Here is a 21,549-nt window from a genome sequence, read left to right on the forward strand (position 1 = left end):
GATTTGAGACGAGACAAGTGCCAAGTGATGAGTGTACAAACTAACATATATACACTTGTATTTCTGCTAAGAATTGCAACACGTCACAATGGCCATTATCAGAAAGTGCAAGAAGACAATAAAAATCATAGAATCATACAGAAATAACAATCAGCCCATGTAAGCTATTTCTAGTTCAAAGAAAATATTGTGATTGGAGACATTAGTAGCAATTGTCCCAACATGTAAGAAGATGATAATACAAGAAGTCTCAGGAAAAAGGACAGAAGTTTAATAAGCACCAGTTACTAGACATTATAACACCAACTATAGTAATCTATTGTCATTACCTATACCATAACATTTGCATTACCATAACCAACAAAACAACCAAAAGCACACTTATTTGCAAGTTAAAAATCAACCAATTTTCCAATAATCAAACCAAATCAGAAATTAAAGATAAAAGAAGGAACCTGGCAAGAACATAAAGGCGAGAATCCCAAACGAAAGAAATTAACCTGACAGTTCTCGAGGAATTAAATGTTTTACAAACGAAAGAAAGAGAGGTAGAAATGCAATAGAAATAGCGATTATACCTGACTCCATTGTTGAGCTACCAAGCGACCAAGAACACCAGGTCCAACAATTAGCAAATCACTCTCACCAACTACCACGGACGATGATGATGTTCCTGATTAACATTAAATAGTCAATTGATTGAAACTTTTTAAGTGTATAATTGTCGAAATTGGAACAATAATTGAAAGGGGAGAGAAAGTAGCGAGAAAGAGGAAAAAAGAGAGATAAAGATAGAAGGCTTACTCAAAGATCAGGGCACGAAGCTGGAGTTTGAGCGACATTAGCTCAACAACTCTCCACCACCGCCATCAATTACAAATCAAAACTCACCATCGTTGCTCTCCACCACCGTCAACAGTTACAAATCGAAACCCTAGAAATCGAAAAAAATCAAATTTTTAAATGAATTTTTTCGTGATTTTCACCTCAAAATCGGCCTCAGAATTTTTGTTTTACCTTGCTTATTTATGTGAGATGATGATGGGGAAACTAGAGAATTGGGGGAAATTGAGAAAATGGAGAATTTGGGGAAATTGAGGAAATGGAGAAATAGGGTGAGAATGGGTACTGTGAGAATGAGTGGAGAAAATGGGTGAGAAAAGTAAAAATGTGTTTGTTCAAAATTTTGGTGAAAAAATTAGAGGAAACAATGCGCGCTTCAACCTAGCTAAAATTTTCATGATACAACACTACCGTTGCATTAGCTTTCATTTTTGTTAAAATATCTAGGCTATTGCAACGGTTCGTTAGAGCCGTGGAAATAGCTCTACTTCTAAGAGCATTAGTTTTATATCCGTGGCAATAGCCTACTCTATTGCAACGGCAATAAAAATACCGTTGCAATAGGCTATCTATTGCCACGACATTTGGATAAGGCGTTGCAATAGCTCATTTTTTGGCGTTGTATTTGATCGAAAATGTAGTAGTGAGGGCAAGGACAAGATAACCTAAAGATAATCACAAAATATATTCACAATATTTATCTTCCTAATACCCCCCCTCAAGTTGGAGAGTACGGATCTCGGACACCCAACTTGCGAAGTAGAAACTCAAATTTAGCTTTTCCCAAAGCTTTTGTAAAAATGTCCGCCAACTGAACCGTCGTAGGAACATACGAAGGTATAATCGTCCCATCTGTAATTGCATCTCAAACAAAATGACAATCCGACTCAATGTGTTTTGTTCGCTCATGAAACACTGGATTCTGCGCAATATATAATGCAGACTGACTATCACAATAAAGGAGCATCCCATTCTCATGTCGAACACTTAAATCTCCAAGTAAGCGCTTCAACCACTTTAATTCACAAGTGGTTGCATTCATACAACGATATTCTGCTTCTGACGAAGAAAGAGCCACCGTAGGCTGCTTCTTGGTTTTCCATGACACTGGAGACAAGCCAAGAAGCACAAACCAACCACTTAAGGATCGTCTGGAGAGTGGACAACCTGCCCAATCTGAATCACACCAACCTTCTAACTGTAATGCACTATCAGATCCCAATAAAATACCCTGTCCCGGACTCTTCTTTAAATATCTAACAACTCGCAAAGCTGCTTCCCAATGATCAATCCTGGGTTTCTGCATAAACTGTGACAAAATGTGTACAGAATATGCTAAATCGGGTCTCGTAACAGACAGATAAATTAGTCGCCCTATGAGGCGAGGATATTTCTCAATGTCATGAAAATACTCTCCCTGGGATAATGCTAACTTGTGATTTTGTTCCATAGGGAACTCTGCAGGTTTAGCATCAAGCAAGCCAGCCTCAGTAATTATATCTAGTGCATACTTCCTCTGGCAAATAAAAAATCCCTGTGTATTCCGGGCTACCTCTAGCCCCAAAAAATATTTCAACACTCCAAGGTCTTTCATCTTGAAACAATCTCCCAAATATGATTTAAAACTGAGCATAGCATTTTTATCGTTGCCTGCAACAATTAAATCATCTACATATACCAACACATTAAGCTGAATTTTACCCTTTGTCAGAGTAAACAAAGAATAATCATAATATGACTGTTTAAAGCCATAATTTTTCAAAGCTGTAGCAAGCTTTGCAAACCAGCACCGAGGGGCTTGTTTAAGCCCGTACAACGATTTCTGCATCCTGCAAACTTTGTCAGAATTATCTTTCTCAAAACCAGGGGGAATTTTCATATATACCTCTTCTTCCAAATCACCATGAAGAAATGCATTATGAACGTCCATTTGATGAACTTCCTAATTTTTCACTGCAGCTACTGCAAGAAAGGTTCTCACAGTCACCATTTTTGCCACCGGAGCAAATGTCTCGTTGTAGTCTAATCCTTCAACCTGATGATTGCCAAAGATGACTAATCTTGCTTTCAATCTCTGCAAATTCCCATGCTCATCGTATTTTTCTTTGTACACCCACTTGCTTCCAAGTGCCTTTTTACCCGGTGGTAGCTTCTCTAGTACCCAAGTACCCTGTTCTTCAAGTGCATGTATCTCATCTGCCATTGCCTTCATCCAACCCTCGTGTTTCATAGCCTCCTTGAAACTTTTGGGTTCATTTCCTCCTTTAATGGCAGCAATATATGTTCTATGCTTCACAGAAAATCGGTGAGAATCAATAAAATGTGTTATAGGGTAAACAGTACCTGAGGAAAGTGATGTCGCAGGTGAACTCTGAGATAATGTAGATGGACTTATATTTCGGATCGTGTGTGTCACAAAGTCACGATGCTTCACATTCGGAAATTTTTGTCTCTTGCCTTTACCCAAGGCCTCGGTGTCCCTTGTTGCATTACAATCTATCTCACACTGCCCATTTTGAGCTTCTAGACGCTGCTGTTCTACCTCAATTTGCGTGCTGCAATCACCCCCTTTTCCCTCGGTTTGCGTGCTGCCAGCACCCCCAGCAGCCCCCTGCTGCGTGCTACCAGCACCCCCATCAACTCTAGCAGCCGCAGATGATGCAACGTGCTGGTAAGGGAGGTGGGCAGTCTCCTCCGCGACCTCCCTGCGGTCTGGAGCTGCCTACCGCAGGTGGGTTGTGGAGCTTGCTGCCTCCCTCTCCACCCCCGTATCTTCACTCACACACTCCCCCTCCATCATGACGCACCACTCATCATCACTATCCCCAACATCTCCACCGCTCACACTCACCTTTATGGGCTTCTCACTAGGGGCAATAAAAGGAAAGTCGGTCTCAAAAAATGTCACATCTCTTGACACAAAAATTTCACAAGTTTCCAAGTCGTACACCTTCCATCCCTTTTTTCCCGAAAGGATATCCGAGAAACACACACCTCCTACTACGACTTGCAAATTTATCACCCTTACTCTTCAAATTATATGCATAGCACAAGCATCCAAACACCCGAATATACTCATATGAAGGTGTTTTGCCAAATAAAATTTCACAAGGAGTCATATAATTAAGCAATCTAGAGGGAGTTCTATTAATTAAATGACATGCCGCTTGCACACACTCCCCCCAAAATTTTATAGGCAAATTTGCTTGAAATCTAAGGGCTCTAGCAACATTTAAAATATGTTGATGTTTTCTCTCGACACGCCCATTTTGTTGAGGTGTGCCCACACATGAGGTCTCAAAGTAAATGTCATTGTCAAAAAAATACTCTTTCAACGAATTGAATTCCGTACCATTATCACTACGAACCACTTTAATTTCTTGAGAAAATTGACGTCTAACAATAGCAACAAAATTATGAAACATATAATCAACTTCCGTTTTATTATTTAATAAATAAATCCACACACTCCTAGAAAAATCATCTACGATAGTTAAGAAATAATGAGCACCACAAGACGATGGTGTCTTGTAAGGCCCCCATAAATCTAAATGGACTAGTTCGAAAATACGACTAGCTTTATTTTGACTCAAAGGAAAACTACTCCTATGTTGTTTTGCCCTAGGGCATACATCACATGAATTAAATTTGCTACGATTATGACTCACAAACGGAAGTTGTTGAAGTACTTTTCCCGAAGGATGCCCTAACCGTTGATGCCACAACTTTGTCGACCCATCCACCTTTATCTTCAAAGTCTTCACCATAGGAACACCCCGGAAATAGTAAAGTCCATCTACTCGTTCACCCGCTCCAATCACCATCCTCGTCGTTAGGTCCTGTATAATACAAAGTTTATTAGTAAATTGCATTACACAATTTGATTCATCACATAATTGAGTCGTTGAAATTAAATTGCAATTTAATTGAGGCACATAAAGAACATTTTTAAGGATTAAGCCTCCTTGCAATGTCACCGATCCCAATTTAGAAGCATTTGCATAATTTCCATCCGGCAATCCCACCGGATAATGGCTCACATTTGATGCATTCATCAATAAAGAAACATCACAAGTCACATGATTTGAGGCACCGGTGTCAATAATCCAACCCATATCTTGCTTACCGTGAAGCTTGGGTTTAATGGAGTTCAAGTGATCGAGAAACTGCTGAATTTGGGCCGATGAAATTCCAGCAAGAGTTGCCCCGTCTGAGGCACTCGCGGCAGCAGCTTGTGAAGGCTGCGAGAGCTGCTGCCCACCAGTCTTGTTTGCTCGAGCAGGAGGCGCACCACCCCCCCTGCCCCCTGTCCGTCCTCCACCGCGGCCAGCCGAGCCTCCACCACGACATGGTCCACGCCCACCACATAGACGATCACCCCACCAATCCGGAAAGCCGTGGAGTTGAAAGCAACCCGACTCATCGTGACCTTCCCTGTTACAGTGAGCACAAAATTTATCACTACTTTCACCACAAGGCTTTTGCCCTTGCAACTTGAAGGCCACCGCATTACTTCGATTATCAGAAGGGGCAGTCACATCCCCTCCCCGCAAGCGCTCAGCCTGGATGGCCTGTTGATATGCCTTGTCTACCATCGGCAAAGGATCTTGGGCTAGAAGTTGAGCCCTTAAAGCCGCATAAGCAGAGTCTAAGCCGATCAGAAAATGATGAATAAAATCATCTTGCCTCAATTTCTCAACTTGCTGCACAATGTTACATGTGCACTTCCCGCACTTACACTCCGGCACTGAAACATAAGTGGTTAATTCATCCCAAATTTTTGACAACCTGCCAAAGTAAACAGAAATCAGTTCTGTTTTCCCTTGCTTGCAATCTGTCAAGGCCGTCTTCAATTGATAGACCCGAGTTCCACTCACAACACAAAATCGATTACGAAGATTATCCCAGAGCAACTTCGCATCATCATAATCACCTAGAGTCGACCGGACAAGTGGATCCAAGGTATTAGATAACCAAGACACCAACATAGAATGTACAGCCACCCAATCCTCAAATTCGCAGAATCACTCGGCTTTGCAACCGAGCCATCGATAAAGCCAAACTTCCGCTTAGCCTTCAAAGCCGTCCTCACAGCTCTAGCCCATTCATCATAATTGTCTCCCCGTAATTGAATCGGAGTGATGACATTACCTGGCCCGTCACTTGAACCTAGGTGAAAGGTCAAGTCGACCTTCGATTTTCCTCCATCTCCCCCTTGCATCTCTTAATCTCACACAAGAAAGTAATTAAAAAAAATAATATATGAAAATCAATCAAAGAACTCACAGTCACGAACAAAATTTATGAAAAATGATGATCGGAAAATTTTTTTGGGGATCTCACAAGGCTCTTTATACCATGTTAAATTAGGTTTAAAGTATTCTCTGTATTTCTCATTTATATAAACGGCCACATACAAAAGTATATATAGAGTAGGATACTTGGAGGGCAAGGCCAAGATAACCTAAAGATAATCACAAAATATATTCACAATATTTATCTTCCTAATAGTTGGCAATAAGGGAAATTAGAATTCCCATGAATTTTGGTTTATCTAGGGGGGCTAGGTTATTTACTTCCCATGTTTTGTGGGAAGTTGAAATTCCCATGAATTCCCACCTCCCCCATTTTTGCTTTCTTATGTCAACCAAACAACTCCTCATTTTCTCAATTCCCATGAATTTTCAATTCCCCCATTTTAGAATGTCAACCAAACAAGGCCTAAATATGCTCCACAATAAAGAACCCAAGTCGCCAAGTTATTGGATATAGGTGTGTTCACATGATTTTCATTCATATCGAAGTATGTATTTATTGTTTAATCTTATACTCCGTACTTCTCATGATTGAATATGAACTTATTAGGTCTTGTAAATTTTTTTCTTAACTTATCATATAAACTAATCTGAACTTATATTTATTGAAAAAAAACCTTATATATTCTAGTGTTAATTATATTTCTTGAAATAGGTAATAAGGTTAAACAATGTATTTAAAATCAAAATCGATATAAAAGCCAAATAATAAAATAGCTATAAAAAGTCATATGGAATAATGTAGTCATCACTAAATATATTCTAGTGTTACTGTGTTATTGCAAAAGTTATTCCAAGGATGAAAATCAATGCAAAAGGTGGCGTTTATAGTTTTTATCATGTAAGAACTAGGGCCCATTCTCATACATTGAAATTCAATTAAGTTCAGTTCAGTTCAGTTCAACTCAGTTCTGTTTAATTCAGTTCAGTTCAGTTTAGCTCCTAATTTCCTTCTCTTATAAAATATTCATTTCAATTCAGTTAATGAGAACAAGCCTTGAGAAGTTTTGATGGATAGAAGATCGAACAACTAATTTTTAGGGCATTATTCAGTAAATACCCATGTTCCATTACAATGTCAAGGTTCTCAAGGATTTTATTCGTGGTTTGCCTTTTTATTTATTTATTTATTTTTAATCGTAACATTAGAAACTTTATATTATAATATTATGTTAAAATCGTCTCCGCAACATGCACATAAAACATAGTATTCTCTCTTTTTTTTTCTTCTTTTTTTTTAAATGCATCACTTTGACGTACGATTACATTTGCCGAAACACAATTTTGACTATTAATATCTTTAATTGGTTATTAGTAAAAATTGTACGTAACAAAATTATATTACTATATGAAACTAGACATTTTGACTAATCTAATGATACATTATATAATACGGAGTAACATTTATTTATATAGAGGTGAAAAAATATGTCAAACATGGTATGTGAATAGTGTAAACGTCAAAGTAATACATTTAAAAAAACGAAGGGAGTAACTTTTTTTAAAATATACTACGGAGTAGTATTTATTTACATACGGAGTATAAGTTATTAAAGATATAAGTGTCTTGACCAAACAAACTCTATGTTGCAAGGAAGAAATCTTATTGTATGAGGTATGAAATAAATAAGAGAAATCTAATTAATTGGACAAATTATACACAATTGAAAGTTTCTTGGTGATTTAATTCTTTAGTTGGAAGTCAAAGGTAAATCCTTGAATTCTTATACAAAATTGTATGCAACACGTTAATTTGCCTCCTCGCTATTTAGAAAGAACACTTCCATGTTCATCTAAATAAAAAAAATATTCAAAAAAGTCAAACGTTAAGTACTCCGTAATTTTTAAAAATACGTTTGTTTAATTTATTTTGTTGCTTTTCTTATGCTTTTAATTTTCTGGCCTAATCGACAAACACACACTCTCTATCTCTGTGTAAAATCTCATTATATTATTATATATATAATAAAAAAAATTGTAGTCTCTAATTAGGAAAAGACGAATTTAGTAGACTTTGTACACCAAGTCAAAAGTCAATTTTCTTGAAAATAAAATAAAAAATAATAAAAAAAACTTTATAAGAAGTATGATTATGAATTGATGAATAGCCCTAAATTAACTTATGTCGATGTAGTTTAGAAAAATACATTAATGAATTGTAATATTGTAATGTGTTTTAGTAATTTTAATTTTTGTTACCACACGTCATCGTACAAACTAATATTATAATCAAATAGCATATTACTAATTCGAATGGACAAAAGTATAAGATACGCAGTTGCTTTAGATTCCCTAAATTAAGGTTAAAGAAAGTAGCAATTGGGATTATAGTTGAATGAAACACAAAATACCAGCTTAAAATTCAGATTTCTTATACTAGTTCTTAATAATAGTACTCCCTCCGTTTCAATATGATAGTCACATATGAAATCAATCACATAAAATAAGAAAAGGATAATATTTGGAATCTAACATTAAATTAAAAAACAATTCATAAATAATTTTGCCTTATTTAATTTTTTTGATTTTTTTTAAGGAAAGCTTTAGTCATATTTGCATAAATCAAGGGAGTAATTTCTTTACTTAGAGTTATGTCATTAATTCACAATCAATTAATCTAACCAATCAGAATTTAATATGAATAAAATAGGAAATAAAAACTAAGTTAAAAGTGGAATACATTTAATATAGGTATATATTTTTGAAACGCCCAAAATAGTATATGGGACTAACAAATTAAAACGGAGGGAATACTTGGTATTCATATTACAGTGTTTTTTTTGGTTAAAATTGACCAAGTTGGTCAAAGCAAAGCACATATTCCCGCGTCTATTTTGGTACGCTACCTCATTTTAGTCAATTACTTTATTTCTAGTGTTGCAACTTTGTGATCAAGGTCTTCTATTCTGTGCAAATTCATTGCATGTTCACAATTCACTAACAAGCAAGCAATATTTAATACTCCGTATACTGTTATCTCTTTTTAGTTTACTCGGTTTAATTGGTGTTAACGCATAATTTTAACCGTTAGTTACTAAATTAATTTATATTGTTAGTGTAGTTGAGACGAATGAATTAACGGCTTATAGAGAATCTGACGGACCTAAAAAAAATATTAGTTGGAACAAAAGAGTGTTGATAAGACTCCACTTTAGTGATGGCATGATAACATCAAGAAGTGGGCAACCGCAAAGTGTAGTAAGAAGAGAGTATATGATATGCGTAGCTAAGGCTAAGCAGTTAGTTTGAGAGTAGGTGTCTCAATTATGCTAAAGTCTACCAACAACCAACACTTTTATTATTAATGGAGATAAATGATGCTCTTTTCTTTTCTTTTCTTTTTTTTTTTTTTTTTTTTTTTTTTTTTTTTTTTTTTGTGTGTTTTGTTTTGTTTTTTTGGTGTCTGTTTTTTTAAGCCAGCATTTTAGCATGGCATATCTACATTTGTTGCTCATTAACTAAGCTCCAAGGCCATTTTGGCATTTTCCATCTTTATTTCTCTTTGGGATAGCTATGTTTTTTTTTTTTCATAGATCCATACCATTATATATACTCCGTAATAGTTTCAACTAATGTACAAAGTCTTTTATGTATTCGAACTATTTTTAAAGTCTTTTATGGATTCGAACTATTTTTAGAATAAACCCCTTGCACTAATTAATACAGTATGTAATAATTCTAACTTTGAAGATCCTCAACTATACTAAGGAGTTGAATAGGGTTTATGCTCGAAATGCACAAAGGTTGTACAATATGAAGTCGAAAATTTATGACAAAATGCATTCATTCAAAATATATACGAGTAATAATTAAGCTACATGTATTTTTAATTATTTCTACTTTGAGAAATTATTAAATGTTTAACGACATTGCATATCTCTAATGACTACGTTTAGTATTTTTTTTTGGGCAAATTTCACATTACTACCAGGGAAAGGACCCTAATTCACATTTGCTACCCCTTTAATTTTTTTATTTTATTTTACTACCACCTAAATTAGACTTTTTTAAAAATCACTACCACTTAACGGAATCCGTTACAATTTCCGTTAAGTTTATTAAAAAAAATAAAAATAAATTAAAAAATTAAAAAATAATTAAAATAAATAAAATAAACCACCCTCCCTTGCTACCCCCTGCCCTCCCCCCCTGCCGGCGGCCGGTGCCCAGAACTTCAGCCGGCGCCGGCGCGTGCCCACCCCCTCCCTATCCCCCACCCCTACGCGCCAACGCGAACCCCCCTCCCCTTTTCCCGTTCTCGCTGCCCCGACCAACCACCCTGAACCGAAACCAAAACCACCCCCAGAATCCGCCCCCAACCCCGTTCCCTCCACTGAATCGACCCCCCTCCCCTTCCTTTACCGCGTTTTCGGCCTCCCCTAACCCTAAACCACCACCCCAAAACCACGAAAAACGAATTAAAGGGGGCTGATTGGTTTTTTCGTGAGGGTTGGTGGTTGATCGGGTGGCTAGGGTTTGCGATTTAATTTGTGGTTGGCTGGAGAACCTCCGCGCTGATGGGTGAATAGGGTTCGAGCTGGAATCGGGCTGGGAATGGGGTCGTTTTTGATTCGTGGTTGTGTGAAGCTAAGGTGTTCGTTGGAACCGGGCTGGGAAAGGGGTTTGTTCTTGGTGGTTGTGTGAAGGTGAGGAGGTGTTGGTGGCGTTTGGGAAGGAGGTGGGCTGCTGGTGGAGTTTCGCGGCTGTCGTGGGATTCTTTGGGCGCCGACGTTGATGGGAAATGGAGGTTGGATGGTGGCAATGAGGGTGGTTGAAGATGGAGCGGTGGCGGTGAGGTGGTTGGACGGTGGTTGGGCTTCACTTACGGAAATAGTAACGGCATCCGTCAAATGGTAGTGATATCTAAAATTTTGGGATTTGGGTGGTAGTAAAATAAAATAAAAAATTAAAGGGGTAGCAAATGTGAATTAGGGTCCTTTCCCTGGTAGCAAATGTGAAATTTGCCTTTTTTTTTAATTTTTTTTCCTCCTTGATAATCTGGATTTGACTTCAATACTTCTGCTTAGGCGCTAGTAGAGTTATAGCCTATTTGTAGTATCAGCACTAGGCCACTTTTGAAATTTGACTCATTGCAATCACTATTTTAACTTAAAGTCAAACAATCATACTACCTCCGTTTTATATATTTACATTAGACATTTTTTCTCTCTATTTTATATAAAACGTTGCAAATAATATGAAACGGAGGTAGTATAATTCTATCAAGTAAATAAGCTAAAATTTTGTACTGTATTATAGTTATGATTTTTTTTTTTTTTTTAAAAAGTACTTCAATTTTAAATACATAATGAAAATTTTCCTGTCAACATATCAAAAATATTGAACCATAGGGGCACACAAGTAAATTACCCAATATCAAAAAATATTTGAGTACCGAATAAATGTCTCTGCTCTCTATGATTAGTGATTTACTGGACTAAACATGTTACTTATGTACCAGATCTGAAGAATCTCAAACTTATGTTACTTCGTACCATTATCAGTCAATGACATCAATTTATCTTTGTCTACCACCGAAGTATGAAGAACATTTAACATATTTCAGCCTTTCAGGCAGTTGGTTGAAAGAGGTTCGAGACAAAATCCTCGTCCCTATTTATTCGGGTAAACTCCCCTAATTTCCTAAATACCAAAAAATTACTACGAAGATTTGTCTATCATCTCTCAACTAACTATACAGCATCGAGTAAACGAGAAATTCTCGAATATCATCTCTCAACTAACTATACAGCATCGAGTAAACGAGAAATTCTCGAAAATTAGATGCAACCCCAGCCAATCCACCACCACCCAAAGAGGGAAAAAGGTAACCACAAGTGTACCAAAGACACAAATTGCACAAGATCCTTATTTCTTTGCAGATATATACTCTATATCTTGTGAAGTAACATATGTACTTTTATTTTTTGTTACATATCATAGTAAGTTTATGAAAATGCACATATATTTATGTGCAAATCTTCATGTATAAACCAGGTCTGTAACAAAAGAGCTGAGTACCAAGGGGATAGGGGAAAACAGTCACTGAAACACACTCCGGTAAATAAGATCAGTACGCTGATACTAAGGTGTTCAAATGACTGATAAATCAAGAAAGAATGTTCCCGGAGGCTTTATTCCCCTAACACTGCAGATCGAATGACCAATGAGGCTTCATCCTCCCCGAAATGTCGGCTAAGCTCAAACTTCTGCCAAAGAATTTACAGCTAACTCTCAAATTGTAGGCATGTAAACCACCGAACGGAAAAAATTCGCCTGATGTCAACGAGAAAAGAAGAATATCACACAGATTATTTCCTGCCATTCGCCCAATGCCTGTTGTTGCCAAATTTACCAAATGCATTTGGTTTTGTAAGCCCCTGCTTGGGGATGTCATGTATCTCCATTACTTGTATGGTCCTTTGCCTCTTTGCTGTTTATCAACAAAATTAAAAATGACAGTCAGAAGTAAACTTCAGTCACTAACTTCAGGTAAACTAACTTGGAATTGGAAATAATGACATGTCTGCTCATAAAGAGTTTGCACAAATTGTAAACCGAGAATTAATGAGAATCTCATATTACCATTCTCAGCTTGTTGGTATCGCTCCTGAAGTTTCCTTTTTGTGGCCTCTAGTTTCTCTTGGACATCATTGTCACTCGAAGGTCTCATCTTCTGATCCAACAAGCAATGGAAACAAAATTTAAACCCTAAACTTTTAAAAACATTATATTATCCCGAGAACTAATTATGGAATAAATTTTGCGAACTTGATACCTCAGGTTGAGGAGGTGGCCTTCTTTGGATCACTGGTTTTTGTTGAACTCTAGAATCTTTGTTAATATTCTGTTCACCATTGGGTTTTACAGGTCTACCAGGGCCAGATTGCACGCTTATGGGCTTGTTAGGCTTTGAAAGGGGCTCTTGCCTTTTCGTTTGTTGCACCATGTTGTCCTTTGGAAGGGGAGTCACCTGTTTAGGTTCTTCTCTTCGCTTAGGAGGGTCTTGCTCAGCCACTGAAGGCTTTCTTCCAGCTTCCCGGGCTTCCAGGTTCCTGTTAAATTCCCCACCCTTTCGAGGATCTGAAACAACATTTCCCCGTTCATCATCATCATCATGATTCTTAAGTGGGGAATTCAGAAAAAACCAAATAACAAAAGCTATATAAGACTATGCTAAAGGAAAGGAAGTGTAACTCACTTCCATCATCATCCATGCCATCAAAAAACTTCATGTTTGCAAAGCATGACCCAAAGGAACAAGAAGAAAGTCAGTTTCAAAAAGCAAGGACCGTTATCATCAATCAAACAGCTTTGGAACAATTCCTAATAATAACATAATGGCATTGACAAACAAGTGAAGTACCTGATTAAAATCCATATGTTGTGTTGAGAAAAATACTCCCTCCTCCAATGGTGGAGAAGGAAGCCCTTCTTCTTCATCAACTGTGGACGGGTTAACAGAATCAGGGGTACCTCCTTCTGCACAAAAGGGGAGAAGATGGGTCAATATGAAGTTATGATATCAGAAATTAGATTAATCAATGCCTCTTGCGATCATATACTTGCATTAAGTATCAAATACAGGATAACACCACCAAAATAAGCAGAACGCTACCTCCAAGTTCTTGGGAGGCTTTCACCCACTCATCGACAATAATCTTCCATCCACTGTCAACACAAAACAGAGATAACACTTTTAACAAAGGAAAATGGGTGAAATAAACATTGCACTAAAAAGATTAAGAGTTATATACGGATATCACAGTATGCAGCAATTTCATATTTTCATGTTCATATTTGGAAATTCAAACAGCTAATTATTGAACCTAAAACAACCATCACGTGTCACAAAATCGAACATCTAATTCCATGTTCATACTTGGAAGGAAAAGAATATACTATGTCAAAAATTAAACAGCTAATTACTATGCCATGTTAAATCAACAATCAAGTAACGTAGATTCGAACACGTTCACATTTGGAAGGGCAACATAACTGAAATTTTAAAAACTAATAACGAGTAATAACTGTGCCAATATCTTAACCACCATAACGGTTTGTAGATTCTTAAAGCTATTCAAAGCCGGAAAATCAGATAGCATCATACAGCATTTTGCTTGCCGTTTCATGTCATCTTCATACTTTACTACCATCAACTAGACAATGATTGGTCTACATTTGCATTTTGGAGATACTTTGAACAAACATGCTAAACTCTTAAACAAAAGCAGCAGCACTAGTACTAATCAAGCATAGAGGAAACACTATTAAGTAACATGCCAGGCTCTTAGACAAAACACAGCACTGATCATTCATTAACAGTGGCAAGAACTCAAAGTACACCAATATGCAATGGACAAGATACATGATCAGTTCATTTGTTAAGAGTAGTATAAACATACTCTATTAACGCCCGAGCAAGATGACGAATGTTCTTTGCATTATGTCTTCTAATGCGATTAACAGCCTTCCCAATCTCAGTTGTCTGAAACCAACACAATTTCCTTTAGATCATAATTCAATCCAATCAAGACTAAGCAACCTACTCTTACTATAAAATCAAAAAACAACCTATAACCATCAACAACAAAGGATTGAAGCTCAAACCTTTAGGATATCAACATCCAATTGCATCAATTGCAACCTCCTCAACGACTCGAACAACACAGAATCAGACTACAATAAAACAGTTACAAGAACAACAATTAGAAAACCCTAGTAAAAAAACAAAAATCCAATCAAAAACACAATCCTAGCATCAATTCCATAATTCCATTAAACAACATCATAACACAATCATCAAATAAGACTAAAACAACCATTTTCGACGAAATCAAAAACCCGAAAATGTATCAGGAAAATCTACCTGATCCTGGCTATTAAGGAGTATCTCCTTAATCCTCAACACCTCATCAACAACCTCCCTAGCTTCTTCAATCTCATTAGTCAAAGCCTCAGCATCATCAAAACTATAATTACTCTCATGATTCAATATCATATCCAAATCCAAGTTAGCAATATGTTGATCAATATCATTTTGATCATACTCATTTTCCCTAGTTGTACTATTAACCTTACTCCCTTTACTACCACCACCACCATTAACATCATCATCAACATTAAACCCGTCATTAACACTTTTAATTACCACCTTAACATCACCATCACAACCACCTTCATCAACCTCGGAAACCGCTAACTCGACTCGATCACACCCTAAACACCGCGTTAATCGACATGTGAATAGCAACTCAGCGATTCTCTCTCTCCTAACACGGAATTCCTTTGGACAATCTGAAGCTGCCACCATTATTGCGTGCTCGATTATATCGAATATATCAGAATTTGCTCTTCTGAAATAATCTCTCCAATTATCAAGACCAACACCAATTCCACCTCCTCCTGCATTATTATTAGTTTTATGACCACCTGGTTTTGAGGTCATTTTTGATCGAATTCTCAATAACCCAGATCGTAAAAACTTGTTTTAATCAATACCCAGTTGCTAAAATCACGGAATTTGATAACCCAGATTTTTATAATCCCAGAAAAAATTAAAAAAAAAATTGGGAAAATGTGAAATTTGGGAGAAATTATTCGATTAACAGAATACGATCAGAAATTAAAAGAGAATCCGAATGGAATAAACTCAATTGATTTCTGATATGAGATTAACTTTTTACGCAATAATATTTTATTATATTCTACCAAAATAAAAAATAATTTTTTAATAAAAAAAAAACTCTGTATCTTGTTCTTCAGAAAGAAGATGAAGACGATTGAAGTGAGTTTGAAGAGATGGCAAAAAAAAAAAAAAAAAAAAAAAAAGAGAAAAAAAGGGGCAGTTGAACAACAAATTTAAGCAATGAAGCAACAACCCAACCCAGAACAACTAATTAAAACAAGAAAAAAAATTACAGACTAATTAAGTTGAATGAATAATAAAATTTGAGTTCAAATTGATTTTAGGAGTTTCAGAAATAGAGAAAAGAGCAAAGATTGTAATTTATTTTTGTTTTTGTGTCTAAAATTTTTTCTGGAAATTTCACCGAGTATTTTTATGGAGGTAGAACAGGAATTTGACAAAAAGGAGGAAGGAAAGTGAGAGGAAGAGGAGAGAGAAAAAAGAGAGGGGATTAAAATATTAAAAATAATTGGGAATTGAGAAAATTTAAGGAAATTGGCCCCTCTCTTTTGACTTGATCCTCTCTCTAATCACAATTCTTTCCTTCTAATTATCTTTGTTTTTTGGAAAGAAATAATTAAATTAAGGAAACAAATAATGTGATATATTGAATTTGATTTTATTATTTATTAGGAAGAGAGAGAAAATCTAGAGAGATAGATAAGGAAAGATATTGGAATCAGAAATTACATAGACATTTCTCAACACACAATTTGACACAAGAGAGAGCTCATTTGCTTAGACAAATTCTATTTGTTAGAATTTTTATTTTATTTTTTTATTGTGGCGGGGCCGCGTAGAAAAATGTCTATTTGTTTAATAAAATACGAAGTATATAGTATTGCATTGAGTAATTCCCGTAATACTCCGTATTATATTTGATGTGAACTACGACTTAAAATAATTTAAAGTACTCATAGTCCGTATTATTTTTATCGAAGTACATAAGGTAAAATAATCAAGAAAAATAATTAAAATATTTTAAGTTGATTAATCTTTGGATATAGCTTTGATCACAAGAGATTTGTTGCATTTTAATTAAGTGGTCATTGATTAGGATTTTATTTTTTTTGAAATATTATCTAAAAGGATCTTACGTTTGGCGTACTTATTAACCATGGATCACACTTCTATTGTTTCAGTGATATAAAACTCTTGTCCAAAAATTTTACAAGTGCGGTGTATATAATTATCTTTAGTTGTATACATATAATCATGTTATCTACTCGGAATAAATTATGCAAAACTTTTATTTATATTAACTTTTAGTGCCCTTATCTATTAGAACTTAATTACTTTATTTTACGGTCCCGTTCACCCCACCTTAAAAAAAATAGTATTCCTAAAAATAATTTCAGTTTAGCAAAAATAAGTTTAATTCAGTAAAAATAATTTCAGTTCAGTTAAAAATCATTAACTTTAAAAAGAAATATAACATAAAATCAGTATAAATAATTTCAGTTAAACAAAATTAATTTCATTTCAGTATAAGTAATTTCAGTTTAGCAAAAATGAGATGAAGTGAACAGGGACTGATTAAAACACTAACTAATTTATCTTATACGAGTAATTAATTACAAATATACAATTAAGTACTCCATATACTTTAGAAAGTAAAAAGGCAAGGTATATCTTTAATAAGAATGGTGATGGATATTATCTTATCATGATACTGTTGTTATTGCAAATTTGCAATTGGTTGTTGATATTATATTTGTGATTTAAGTTTCCAAAAATAAAAAATACAAGAAAAAAGTTGGATGACTTGTACGTGTTACTCGTGAGTCATGTTGCACTAACACATGCACATTAGATTGTTAAAGAAAGTTATGACAGCGGAAAACCCTCTTATGAAAATGATTTAATTTTTTTTTTTTCCTTACAAAAAAAATGATATTTTTTAAGGGTTCCATGATTTTCATTCTATTTTTATTTCATCTTTGACTTGTACGTGTTACTCGTGAAGCTTTTCTACCCAAAGAATGTAACAAATCCAAAAAATTCAATAAGACTACCCACCTAGAGGCATGTCAAGAATTATAATAAGATTATTAATGAACATAATTTATATTATACGGAATAATAAGGTTAAATTAATTAGAGAAAGCTAATACATACAGTTATATATGCATTTAATTTCCCTCAAAAAAAAAAATATATGCATTTAATTACTTTATACTTTAATAATTATTCCGTTTAAGCTATAATTACACTTGTATATGTAAGCTAATCAACAATAACCTAATGAGGTTGGAGCTAGGGTTAATAGCTAGATTAGTAGCTCATTTAACCCTAATTACAATTACTTATCACTCAATACATCAACTCTATAAATAGCTTTCGTAAAGCTTGGTTAACATTTTAATCAACTTTGACACAATGATGCTAGTGTTATTGAAGTAGTCAAATTTGGACATATAACTACTTAATTGCTCAATTAGTTAACCATATTATATAATTATTTCATTTTTATGGTTAACCATATAACTAATTAACTATAGTAGTAATAGTACTTCGATTTTTGGAACCCTAATTAATCCAATTACTTATTTAATTACTTGATACTTTAAAATATGAATATAGTCAAGCTATAACTATTACACGTGTATGTATGCTAATAATCAACATATAGACCATATAAGTATATACAGTACACATCAAGGTTGGAGGGTAAAGTAGCAAGATTAATTCCTTTATTAAACCCTAACTACAATTACGTACTCAATATGCATGTCAACTCTTTCATCTCTCATTATATCTACTTTTTATAAATATAGTTAAGTTGCAACTGTAATAATATTTATGTCTTAGGGCCTGTTCATATTTACTTATTTTCAGTTCAGTTCAGCTTCAATCAGTTCAGTTCAGTTCAGTTTAGTTCAGTTCAGTTCAGCTCTTAATTTCCCTCTCTCATAAAATATTCATTTTAGCTTAGTTCAGTTCAGTTCAGTTCCAATCAGTTCAGTTCAGTTCAGTTCAATTCAGTTCAGTTCAGCTCCAATCAGTTCATCAGTTCAGTTCAGTTCAGCTCCAATCAGTTCATCAGTTCAGTTCAGTTCAGCTCCAATTAGTTCATCAGTTCAGTTCAGTTCAGCTCAGTTCAGTAAATATGAACAGGCCCTTAATCAATTTAGAAGATAATGAGGTTAAATACTAAAGCATTTCAATTTTTGAAATACAACCACTTAATTACTTAATTTAGTTAACCATATACAATTAATTAATTTAGTATAGTGAGATCCGAATCACACGTGTACATATAGATTATAATACACTTTTTGTTATCAGAATGTGTGATACCTTTTCTCGGTTTCTTAAAGTTAATTTTTTTCCCCCGATGAGGATTCTTAGCTAGCCTCTCCCCCCCCCCTCTCTCTCTCTCTCTTGGTTGTTCAATTCATGGTTGGAAATCCTTGGAATTAAATCTAGGTTTAACTCACATTATTTCATATACAGTCGCATCTTTTTCAGCTAATTTAATTTGAGATTGACAAATTAGACATATTTATTGAAAATTAGAGTGAAACACACAACGAATCAAGAACTAAATGTTATACATTATTTAGTTCGCTATTAATTTGATATGATTTCTCATTCTTTTATCTTATCCGATTTATTGTGGGATCCCATCATGCGTGGGATCTTCTATAATATTAATTATGCCTTTAGTCCTTATAATTCTACCTTGTATTTTGTATATATATTTATTGCATTGGTTTCACTTTGTCTTTTTTATATGTTAATTAATATAATTTATTTATTTTTACAAAAATGCATATAAGAGAAGTAAATTTTTTAAGAGAGAGGAAGTCGTTATGAGAGATTGAGAGAGATAGAAATAATCATTGCGAACGTTGTGATGTTGCACTTATCAATTGTGCATCTACTAAAAAGAAATAGTTGGACATTTTGGAAAATTGACAAAAACTTATTGATAGATGTACTTAGTGTACAATAATTATACATTTACGGAGTATACTATAACATACTTCGTATAACTTTAGTGCTTATTACGGAGTATATTTTTTATTTTAATATGAAGAGTATATTAAGGGTGCATTTGTACTTTACTTATTAGAAATGATTTAATTTGATTGGCTCTAACTAACATTAAATTTTTTTAGGCGAACAAAATGCAGAGATGATCTTAACGGATAATTTTTTTTTTAATATTTATTTTGAGGGATAATTTTTTTTTTATATAGTAATATGCATGGTTACCTTTAATACATTAAATTTCTTTTTTAAAATAATAATTTAATTTTGTATTTATTGGATTTTTTTATATTATAAAGTTAATCTTACACATGCTTGTTTAAGAAAAAATAATTATTTTTTTATAATTAATTTGTTTTCTCCATTTTCTTTTGCTTGCAAAAAATTAAAAAAACCTTATTATATTTTTAAAAAGAAATTTGATGAAATGGTAACGAATAAATTAATGATAAAAATATGTTTAAAAAATACTTATCCATTTCAAATTAGAAGATGACACATTTTGACTAGCTTTTGGTAGTTTTATATTAATGTCTAAGGTCCCTTTTATTTTTCCTCAAAAAAAAAAAAAGGTCCATTTTATTTCGCCTTATTTTTGTTAAACTGAAATTATTTTTACTAAAATTATGCGTAGACAATTACGATAAATGTGATAACTAAAACGTGTTATCTAATTTGAAACAGAGAGAGTAATATCTAACCGACTAACACTTTGTTATTCTCTGGTTTAGAATAATTTTACACAATCATGTTTTTGTTAAGACTGTGTTACACGTACAAAAAAAGAACAAGTAATTTGTTGTCCAAACAATTCTACGGGCAAGAGGACTCGGCGGCTTGATTACGAATGACGAAAATGCCAAAATCAGTTAACAGGAAACGCTAAGACAATGAATTTGGATTACGGGGACCTCTTGGGTTACTGCCACGTGTACCTTTTATTTGGATGACGTTAGATGTGACGGTGCCACGCTAAATAACATGAAAAACGACGTTTACTCAGTTTCCGACACATGGGAGTTTAATTTGAGAAAGGTCAAAAACCTCTACATCTTTTTTTTTTTTTTTCTTTTTCTTTTTTGGAAAAAAAGAAATTAAATTTTGGACTTTTTCTTTTTAATGGGGTGAAAAAAAGTACAAGTATTTAGAATGGATAAAAATTATCTGAATTTGGTAAAGTCGTTTACTTCACTCAATTACTAGGTACTCATCCTATGGGTTACCTAACTCACAAGGAAAAGTCTACTAAGAGATCATTATTTTATAATTTCATATTTTAAGCCTATTAAGAGATCATTATTATTTTATAATGTTTTTAGTTTCATTAGCTAACATCGTTATAATTAAATTGGTTTTGCAAATTTATCTTCATGGATTAATTTCGTAGTATTCTTCTTATACGTATAATTCAATTGGTTTTGCGAATTTATCTTTTTGTTTTACTTAACTATACTTATCTTAATTAAACCTATTAAACAAAATTAGTTATAATTAAAATTTACTTTTATATACATTTAGGGCTTGTTCTAATAGACTGAAATCAGTTGAACTGAAATAAATATATTATAAGAGAAGGAAATTAGAAGCTGAACTGAACTGAAAATAAACGTATGAGAACAGACCCTTAATTGAATGTGATAAATCCTATTAAGATGATTAGCCTTGGTCTTTTTTATGTAATTATGTGAACAACGCTCACTTATGGTC

General features: G+C 34.2%; 1 protein-coding gene and 1 long non-coding RNA gene across 4 annotated transcripts; both read right to left on the bottom strand.

The window, feature by feature from the left end:
- Positions 1 to 260: 260 nt before the first annotated feature.
- On the bottom strand, positions 261 to 906 carry LOC110710673. Its single transcript, XR_002509191.1, has 3 exons — positions 805 to 906; positions 579 to 673; positions 261 to 500 (listed from the first exon to the last, which is right to left on the bottom strand). It is a non-coding gene; the product is annotated as an uncharacterized LOC110710673 (long non-coding RNA).
- Positions 907 to 11,996: 11,090 nt separating this feature from the next.
- LOC110710492 (probable mediator of RNA polymerase II transcription subunit 26b) lies at positions 11,997 to 16,535 on the bottom strand. Of its 3 annotated transcripts, XM_021888800.1 has the most exons (9): positions 15,028 to 16,526; positions 14,769 to 14,837; positions 14,564 to 14,646; positions 13,777 to 13,829; positions 13,525 to 13,640; positions 13,360 to 13,387; positions 12,937 to 13,241; positions 12,744 to 12,834; positions 11,997 to 12,591 (listed from the first exon to the last, which is right to left on the bottom strand). In XM_021888800.1, exons 1-9 carry the CDS (start codon positions 15,604 to 15,606, stop codon positions 12,470 to 12,472), a joined length of 1,446 nt encoding a protein of 481 aa, XP_021744492.1. In that variant the 5' UTR covers positions 15,607 to 16,526; the 3' UTR covers positions 11,997 to 12,469. The 3 variants fall into 3 exon arrangements, with proteins under 3 accessions (XP_021744492.1, XP_021744490.1, XP_021744489.1); XM_021888798.1 differs by lacking the exon at positions 13,360 to 13,387 and having other exon boundaries at positions 12,744 to 12,831; positions 12,937 to 13,281; positions 15,028 to 16,535; XM_021888797.1 differs by lacking the exon at positions 13,360 to 13,387 and having other exon boundaries at positions 12,937 to 13,281; positions 15,028 to 16,531.
- Positions 16,536 to 21,549: the final 5,014 nt, after the last annotated feature.

Source organism: Chenopodium quinoa, unplaced genomic scaffold (assembly GCF_001683475.1).
Source record: "Chenopodium quinoa cultivar QQ74 unplaced genomic scaffold, ASM168347v1, whole genome shotgun sequence".
Classification (NCBI taxonomy): Eukaryota; Viridiplantae; Streptophyta; class Magnoliopsida; order Caryophyllales; family Amaranthaceae; genus Chenopodium; species Chenopodium quinoa.